The sequence below is a fragment of the Cucurbita pepo genome, chromosome LG15 (assembly GCF_002806865.2).
Source record: "Cucurbita pepo subsp. pepo cultivar mu-cu-16 chromosome LG15, ASM280686v2, whole genome shotgun sequence".
Taxonomy (NCBI): domain Eukaryota; kingdom Viridiplantae; phylum Streptophyta; class Magnoliopsida; order Cucurbitales; family Cucurbitaceae; genus Cucurbita; species Cucurbita pepo.
In genome coordinates this window covers 554,153-563,232 of record NC_036652.1, presented here as the reverse complement: position 1 = coordinate 563,232, position 9,080 = coordinate 554,153, and the positions used below count along the sequence as shown (strand labels likewise).

The 9,080-nt window shown below is 38.8% G+C and overlaps 2 protein-coding genes across 3 annotated transcripts; both read right to left on the bottom strand.

Moving 5' to 3' along the window:
• Window positions 1-661: 661 nt before the first annotated feature.
• On the bottom strand, window positions 662-2,502 carry LOC111811945 (inorganic phosphate transporter 1-4-like). Its single transcript, XM_023699019.1, has one exon. The coding sequence runs from the start codon at window positions 2,500-2,502 to the stop codon at window positions 880-882; it is 1,623 nt and encodes a 540-aa protein (XP_023554787.1). The 3' UTR covers window positions 662-879.
• A 1,561-nt stretch (window positions 2,503-4,063) lies between these two features.
• Window positions 4,064-6,883, bottom strand: LOC111811936 (inorganic phosphate transporter 1-4-like). Of its 2 annotated transcripts, XM_023699010.1 has the most exons (3): window positions 6,791-6,883; window positions 4,709-6,456; window positions 4,064-4,132 (listed from the first exon to the last, which is right to left on the bottom strand). In XM_023699010.1, the coding sequence occupies exon 2, from the start codon at window positions 6,418-6,420 to the stop codon at window positions 4,723-4,725; it is 1,698 nt and encodes a 565-aa protein (XP_023554778.1). In that variant the 5' UTR covers window positions 6,421-6,456; window positions 6,791-6,883; the 3' UTR covers window positions 4,064-4,132; window positions 4,709-4,722. The 2 variants fall into 2 exon arrangements, with proteins under 2 accessions (XP_023554778.1, XP_023554777.1); XM_023699009.1 differs by lacking the exon at window positions 4,064-4,132 and having other exon boundaries at window positions 4,424-6,456.
• Window positions 6,884-9,080: the final 2,197 nt, after the last annotated feature.

Here is a 9,080-nt window from a genome sequence, read left to right as displayed (position 1 = left end):
CCCCTTGAGGGCCAGCGTCGGATCTCACAATCCACCCCTTTGGGCGCTCAGCGTCCTCAAACAATGTGGGATCTCATAATCCACCCCCTTGAGGGCCAGCGTCGGATCTCACAATCCACCCCTTTGGGCGCTCAACGTCCTCAACCAATGTGGGATCTCACAATTCACCCCTTTGGGCACTCAGTGTCCTCAACCAATGTGGGATCTCAGAATTCACCCCTTTGGGCGCTCAACGTCCTCAACCAATGTGAGATCTCACAATTCACCTGTTTGGGCGCTCAACGTCCTCAACCAATGTGGAAGGGCGCTCAGCGTCCTCAACCAATGTGGGATCTCACAATTCACATCTTTGGGCGCTCAACGTCCTCAACCAATGTGGGATCTCACAATCCACCCCCTTGAGGGCCAGGGTCGGATCTCACAATCCACCCCTTTGGGCGCTCAGCGTCCTCAACCAATGTGGGATCTCACAATCCACCACCTTGGGAGCCAACGTCCTCGCTAGCATGCCGCCTGGTGTCTGGCTCTAATATCATTTGTAACAGCTCAAGTCCACCGCTAGCATATATTTTTCGCTTTGGCCCATTACATATCACCGTCGGCCTCACGATTTTTATAACGTGTCTACTAAGGAGAGTTTTCCACACCTTTATAAGAAATGGTTTGTTCCCCTCTAACCAATATGAGATCTCACACAGATAAAGTATGAACAAGGAGATACATTTCTAAAATCATTCACTATTATAGTTCTCAGATTGAGCACAAAAATTTCGATAGTCACTACATGTCATCGAGCACCTCGAAGAAACAGAAATGACACAGAAATACATCAATCGTCCTGTCAACTTTATTATAACGAGAATCCCATATATGAAATCTTCAAACACGTGACTGTGTCGTACTAGAAGATGTCTGGCCACCCAATTCCCCAATGGTACTATCCTCGATCTCGCCCGACATCTCTTCCAACGATTTCCCCTTAGCTTCCGGGACAAGAAAAGTAAACAAAATCCCCAAGAAGTTAAGTGCACCCAACAACAAAAGCGAGTTCTTAACTCCAATCCCAGGAGGATATCCAGCCTCAGTTTTGTTCTTATCTTGGTTTTGAGCCAAATATAGAAAACCAAACGCACCCACCATAGCTCCAAGCTTCCCTGCAGCTGATGATATACCATGACAAGTCGAACGGAATCGTGCCGGGAAGATCTCAGCTGGGACAACGAACGTGGTAGCATTCGGTCCAAAGTTAGCAAAGAAGAACGTTAACGAGTAGAGGACAACGAACCCGATCCGATTGTCCTTTAACGTCCAATGATGATATGGAATAGCTAAAGCAAACATGAAGACTGTCATGAAGAAGAATCCCATTAGTTGAATGGCAAATCTTCCAATTCTATCAATGAAAGCCACTGTGAACCAATAGCCAGGGACAGTGCTGCAGAGGGCTATCAATGTTTGAGCTCTTGCTATTCTAAAGACCTCTTCAAGTGCATTCATGGTGGCTGCTGGTGGTATCCATCCAATGGCGCTAAAGATATCCTTTTGAAACAAGTTTTGGCTGTAGAAGGCTATGTCAAGTAGAAACCAAGTGCTTGTAGTTCCAAGTAAATGAGTTCCATGGCGACTAAAGAACTCTTTGGAGAACAAGCCATATGAACTAACACTATCACTTGGCGTCGGCTCAGCAGCCTTTGCTCCTTCGCCCTCGATATCCATTTGCATAACTTTCGACATATCCGATGCAGCTTGAGCGGTATCCTTCGCTACAAGCGCGGTGTAGCGTGCGGTTTCGGGCATTTTCATCCTCCAGTAGTAAGTAAGAGCAGCAGGAAGAGCACCAACCATTAGTATAATCCTCCAAACATAATCAGCTTGTGGCACTGTAGAGGCAACTGGATCAACAGCATAAGATGGAGCATCAAACTTCGACTTAAATGCCGACGACACGATAATGGCGAATATCCCGCCACCTAAAATTCCAAATCCCTGCATAGCAAACACAGCAGCAATGAACGCACCACGAGTCTTCTTATTCGAGTATTCCGACATGATTGTTGCTGAAAGAGGGTAATCGCCACCAATGCCGAACCCGAGCCAGAATCGAAAGAAGCATAGAGTAGTCATGACACAATGTGAATTGTGGCCAAAGGAGAGGCCAGAGCCTATGGAGCAAATAACCATCAGCATTAGAGTTAAGCCATAGACTCGTTTTCGTCCCATTTTATCGCCTAACCAGCCGAAGAAGAGTTGCCCTGCGAGCGTTCCACAGAACGCTACGCCGTTAACGGCAGCTGCAACGTTTGGAGGCAATGATCCAGGCTTTTTTGCACCATCAACATGATAGTAGATTCTTCCAAGTAATTTTGTGACAAGGGATATGCAGAAGAGATCATATGCATCAGTGAAGAATCCCATTCCAGCAATGATGATTGCTGTGAAATGGTACCATTGTGTTTTGGCAACATCTAATGCATTTAGTACTTGTAATTGTTCCTTTGCCATGTCTTGCTTCTATTTCTTATACTAATTTCTTCTGCAAAAACAAAAAAATATTGTTTCCATTCAACAAAACAAGAACAAAAGGGCAGGAAGAGAGCTATGCATTGCAACAAAACAGAGATCCAGAAACAACCCATCTATTTGTTAATCACTGATCAGGTACGCGTTTAAGTAAAAAATGGTATCAAAGCCCGACAACGAGTAGTGTATCAGTGAGGACACTGGACCCCCAAGAGGACTAGATTGTGAGATCCCACGTTGATGGGAGAGGAGAACGAAATATTCCTCGTAAGTGTGTGGAAACTTCTCCTTAGCCTTTGAAAAAAACTTGAGGGAGTTGAAGATGGAAAGCTCAAAGAAGACAATGGACTGTTACAAATGGGATCAGAGCCAGATACTGAACGGTGTGCCACACCGAGGACGCTAAGCCCCTAAAGGGATGGATTGTGAGATCTCAACGAAACATTTGGTATGGAAACTTCTCCTAGAAGAGGGGTGTTAAAAACCTTGAGGAGAAGCCCGAAAGGGAAAGTCCAAATAGACAATATACGCTAGCGGTGGGCTTAGGCTGTTACAAATGGTATCAAAGCCCGACACTGAGCTGGCAGAGATGGGTGCCAACGAGGACGCTGGGCCCAAGGGGATGGATTGTGAGATCCCACATCAATTGGAGAAAACAAAACATTCCTTACAAGCAAGGGTGTGGCAGAGATAGGTGCCAACGAGGGGCCCAAGGGTGATAGATTGTGGAGAAAACTAAACATTCCTTACAAGCAAGGGTGTGAAAATCTCTTGCCGACCCATTTTAAAAACCTTAAGTGGGAGTGGACGACAATATCTATTATATTTAGTAGTGGACTTGAACGGTTATATTAGAGGCAGACACCGAACGGGGTGGAGCTCCAAAGGAAAGTGGAATAAGGGGGGAAGCCTTCCTAACGCGTTTTAAAAACATTCAATATCGCGTATCTGCTATCCTATTCTGCTACTCATCGGATCGCATCAGAAAACTACCCAGAAAAACATGAACAGTTATGTATACAGGACAAGAAAGGCAGTGGAAAATGAGTAATTTGTGGGGATTTCGTGGAGTTTAAGGTAAAAGATAAAGCAAACAAAAAGAGAAAGAAATGCATGGGAATGAGTAATTAATAGTTACCAGTCAGAGAACCCTTGGAATTTTGAGATGAGAAAGAAGAGGAAGAAGTTGAAGCATATTTATGCAATGGAGATTGAACCGGATCTCACTTCTTCTTTTTCCTGCTTTTTCGAATAACCAAAAATGTAAACACATCTACACCGTCCGCTCATGTAAGATGTACGGTGTACAAATTTTTTTTGAGATTCAAAGTTTAAGCTAAGATTTTCTAATTTAATTAAGTTTAAAATATTTATTTATTTCTTTTTTGCAATAAATTGGAAGACTCGAAAATACCTGTTCTCCATAACTTTCTCCTTCTTATGCTCCTTCTCCATTTGATCCATACAATTCTTTTACCCTCCTATTTTATTGTCAACTTGCCAACCCCTACTTCTACAATGGCACCAGAGACAACACCCTTAAGGTCATCACTTGCAGGCGAATGTGGGTCACTCTCGGTCTCACCACTTAGTGAGTTAGCCAACTCGAAATCTGTAAGGGGTAGAGAGATTTTAGAAGGAGAATTTGAAAGCAATATTGAAAAAAAATGAAAGCAATGTATAGACGATAAGCAAAGAAAGCATATCTTAGCTAACATATAACCCTTAGGAAGAATTGACGACTACTCGCATCGCATCTCATTTTGAATTGACAACTAACATTTCGAGGCATTTCAGGTTTACTAGGCCTAGACATGATTTTGCCGAAACATTTCAGGTTAGGCATAGACGTGATTTTGCTGAAACATTATACACTTAGAAAATACAATAAAGAAATTATGCATCATGAAAGCCGTAAAGGAAAGCAATGAAGTGATACAACACAAGGGGCTTGACATGCAACGGACATGCAGGCATGGCCCGACTCGACTTCACGTAAAAGTATATATTGAACCTTCTCAATGAAGGAATTTATAGAGATAATGTCGAGACTCTACCTATTCTCGACACGAACCGGAAGAAGAAATTAAATACATTTCTATAATAATAATATAAGAAACTAAACACTTCCTAAATTTGTAAACTGAAGGGAAATAATGGTGTAGTAGCCTAATTCTAATGGGAATACCACAGGTTGAATCCTTAAGCCTCTGAAACTGTTCTATGGCTAAATGCCTGCGTCTGCCTCCCAAGTTCTTCAATGGTTCCATCTTCGTTCTCGCCGGACATCTCTTCCAATGATTTTCCCTTGGCTTCAGGCACCAGAAAAGTAAACAACATTCCCAACAAGTTAAGTCCACCCAGCAAAAGAAGCGAGTTCTTGACTCCAATGCCTGGAGGATATCCTGCATCGGTTCTGTTCTTGTCCGGGCTTTGAGCCAAATATAGAAAACCAAACGCACCCACCATAGCTCCGAGCTTCCCAGATGCTGCTGATATCCCATGGCAAGTAGAACGGAATCGTGCTGGAAAGATCTCAGCTGGGACGACGAAAGTGGTTGCGTTCGGTCCGAAGTTGGCGAAGAAGAACGTCAGTGAGTAGAGGACTATGAAGCCAATTTGATTGTCCTTCAAAGTCCAGTGATGGTATGGAATGGCTAAAGCAAACATGAAGACTGTCATGAAGAAGAATCCCATGAGTTGAATGGTAAATCTTCCAATTCTGTCAATGAAAGCCACTGTGAACCAGTAGCCAGGCACAGTGCTGCAGAGGGCTATCAATGTTTGAGCTCTTGCTATTCTGAAGACTTCTTCAACTGCATTCATGGTGGCTGCTGGAGGAATCCATCCAATTGCGGTGAAGATATCTTTCTGGAATAAGTTCTGGCTGTAGAATGCAATGTCAAATAAAAACCAAGTAATTGAAGTTCCAAGTAAGTGAGTTCCATGACGACGAAGAAACTCTTTCGAGAACAATCCATACGCATTTCGCAGCTGCTGAGTGTCACGATCGCACTTTCGAGCATGACCCTGACACTGAGCAGACTCTAGTTCCCACTTTCGAGCATGACCGTGACACTGAGCAGGCTCTGAAGTTTCTGCCTCGATATCCATATGCAAAACTTTTGACATGTCTGATGCAGCTTGGGCTGTATCTTTCGCTACAAGCGCCGTGTAGCGTGCAGTTTCGGGCATTTTCATCCTCCAGTAGTAAGTAAGAGCAGCAGGGAGAGCTCCAACCATTAGTATAATCCTCCAAATATAATCAGCTTGGGGCACAGTGGAGGCAACAGGATCAACTGCATAAGCTGGAGCATCAAACTTAGCCTTAAATACCATAGAGATGAAAACGGCGAATATCCCTCCACCCAAAATTCCAAACCCCTGCATAGCAAACACAGCAGCAATGAACGCACCACGAGTCTTCTTATTCGAGTATTCCGACATGATCGTTGCCGAAAGAGGGTAATCGCCACCAATACCGAACCCGAGCCAGAATCGAAAGAAGCATAAAGTAGTCATGACAGATTGTGAATTATGGCCAAAGGAGAGGCCAGAGCCTATGGAACAAACAACCATCAGCATTAGAGTAACGCCATAGACTCGTTTTCGCCCCATTTTATCGCCCAACCAGCCAAAGAAGAGTTGCCCTGCCAACGTTCCACAGAACGCCACACCATTAACCGCAGCAGCAACGTTTGGAGGCAATGATCCAGGCTTTGACGCACCATCAACATGATAGTAGATTCTTCCAAGTAATTTCGTGACAAGAGATATACAGAATAGATCATATGCATCAGTGAAGAATCCCATTCCAGCAATAATGATTGCTGTAAAATGGTACCATTGTGTTTTGGCAACATCTAATGCATTTAGTACTTGTAATGACTCCTTTCCCATTATTTACTCTCTTGTAACTTTTATCATACGCTTCGTCTGCATAACAGTGAAACAAACAAAAAAAAAAACATTTACGAAAACTCCGATCAGGAATCAAACAATCCGAGAAATATATCTTAAAAGAACAAGAACAACATGCTTGCATATCCAACTGGTACTCCTAGACAAAATTCAAAGCGAATGACAAACAAACGGCAGGAGGAGCAAAGAACAACCGATCTATTCGTTACTCATTGATTAAGTAAGACGAAAACCAGAAAAGTAGCCAGAAAACGAAAGAAACAAAAGAAAACGTTGAATTCATGGAAGAACATGCAAAAACAAATACGAATCAGAGCAATAGAAATCAGAGCTTGATAGAATCACGAACCTGGATACTGTGAATTGAGTGGAGTTCGAAGATCGGAGCAGAGGGATTTAAATATGGGATCGAGGTTGAAGGAGATATGAAAAATTGGGGAGGAATGAATATCCGTAATCTTCCTGATTTAGCGCGGGAAGCCATATCTCAACAAACACAAATGAAATCAAACAATATATATTGAAACCAATATATATTTATATATATCAAAATTAATTTATAAATCTAAATAAATAAATAAATAAATAAATAAATATATATATATATATATATATATATATATATATATATATGATTTGTTAATTTAAAAAAAATAGATTTTCACTTAAAATATAATTATATGTATATATTTATTTTAGTTTTATTTAGTTTCAAAACTATTTTTTTATTATTTATTCTCCGACCATAATTTAAAATAATTTTAACTATTTGAAAGATAATTTTTCAAAATTTAAATTGAATAGTAAATCTTAATTAAAATGTTTGAAAATATAAATAGAATTTTACGGATTTAATTTTTTTATTTTTATTAAAAATAAAAATTTAAATAAACGAGCCAAACCAACCCTAACCCAAAAAAAAAATTTATAGTTGAATTGGGTCGGGTTTATTATTGAATAAATTTATGATCTGAATAGCCGATTGAGTCCAAAAAAATGTCTTAATTTGACCTAACCGAGTATTTAGATCACGATTTAGAATTTGAATTTGGCACCTGATAACTCACAAGTCATCTCATACAACCAACACGGATTTTTTTGTTCTCCTTTACTCGAGTATCATAATTTTAATTTAATCATGATATTAAATATGGTCAGCGATAAACTTACATAAAACGAGAATATTCCTACTAGTCTCTGAATAATTCGAGAAATTTTATCGAAGGGAAGAAAATAAATATTTTTTATTTTTTAAAGATATAAATCCAATCGTGATTAATGGTGTGTGAAATAAAAAAATAAAAATAAAAATCTTATATATGTTTGTAGACGAAACTAAATTTGATTGGATATGGTGTGTTGAGGAATGATTTAATGATATTAAATTTATTAATTATTAAATATCTCTATAACTAACTTTATCTTTAATATTTGTTATGTTTTTAAATGGACGTACGTTATTTGTCAACTATATAACTTATTTAATTCTTATATTATATTATATATATATATATATATATATATATATATATATATAATATAATACCACTTGAAGATTCCCTTAAAACCCTAGCTTTTCTCCCTAACATGTTTGGTTAAGAACATAATCTATGGGCTGAGAGGAGGGGCAGTTTTAGATGTGCAAAAATATTAATTTAATGTCATATAAATCCTAGGTGCCCGATCAGAAGTTTATTACGGTCTGTAATGCTCATGTCAGGATTCGAAATTCAGATAGCTTCGACATTCGTTCTAACATGTTTTGTCCTCACTCATATGCACGGCTAACCATGAAGTTCTTGTGATTGAGTCACTGAAAAGGAAGGTTCAGATTGTTGATATAGGTAGTGACTTTCAATTCTTTTAAGCTTTTTTTAGTCGTCTATCCTCATGATCGCTCTCATTCAAATGTGGTCTCGGGTTATTTGTGTAACATGGTAAGTACAGTGAGATTTGTGGAACTAATCATGCCTTTCAAGTGCACTAAAAAACATAAGATGACTACTGAGCTACTATGACTCAACCACTTCATCTGGGTTTCAAGTTACTCGAGAAACAAGCTATTATAGTGAGCGACGGGAGCTGAGGAACAAAGTTATGGATAAGATCGAACAAGGGTCAGACCCATATAATATTAAACTTCACATCTATCATCAACTTTCACTTTTATCTCTACTAAATATGTGCCTTTGGAAAATAATCGACACAAAATTGAAAAAATCAAAGAATTGTCTAGAGATATATAAGACTGAGACGGTATTAAAGAGAGGGTTAAACTTGTAATTTAATGTATTTTAATATAAAAATATATATATGAATTATTTGAAAATTTAATAATATATTTTTATATATGAATAATTTAAATTGGAATTTTATGATGAAATGAGATGTCTTGTAAGAGTGGTTTAATTGATTCTTTAGAAAGAGACAAAATAATGGGACATACAATGAAATGAATACCACATTATTGGAGAAGCTAATTATTTTTTATTTTTATTTTTATTTCACTTTTTCATAATGAATAAAAAATTAATTAATTCATTCATTTTTATTATATTAATTATGGATTTCAAAATATTGTCTCTAAATAACTTTACAAAACAAAACAAAGAACATGTATGTTTTTTTTTTTTTTTTTT

Excerpts from the sequence above, each read along its gene's own strand:
- LOC111811945 (XM_023699019.1), bottom strand. The coding sequence starts at position 2,502 with ATGGCAAAGGAACAATTACAAGTACTAAATGCATTAGATGTTGCCAAA.
- LOC111811936 (XM_023699010.1), bottom strand. The coding sequence starts at position 6,420 with ATGGGAAAGGAGTCATTACAAGTACTAAATGCATTAGATGTTGCCAAA.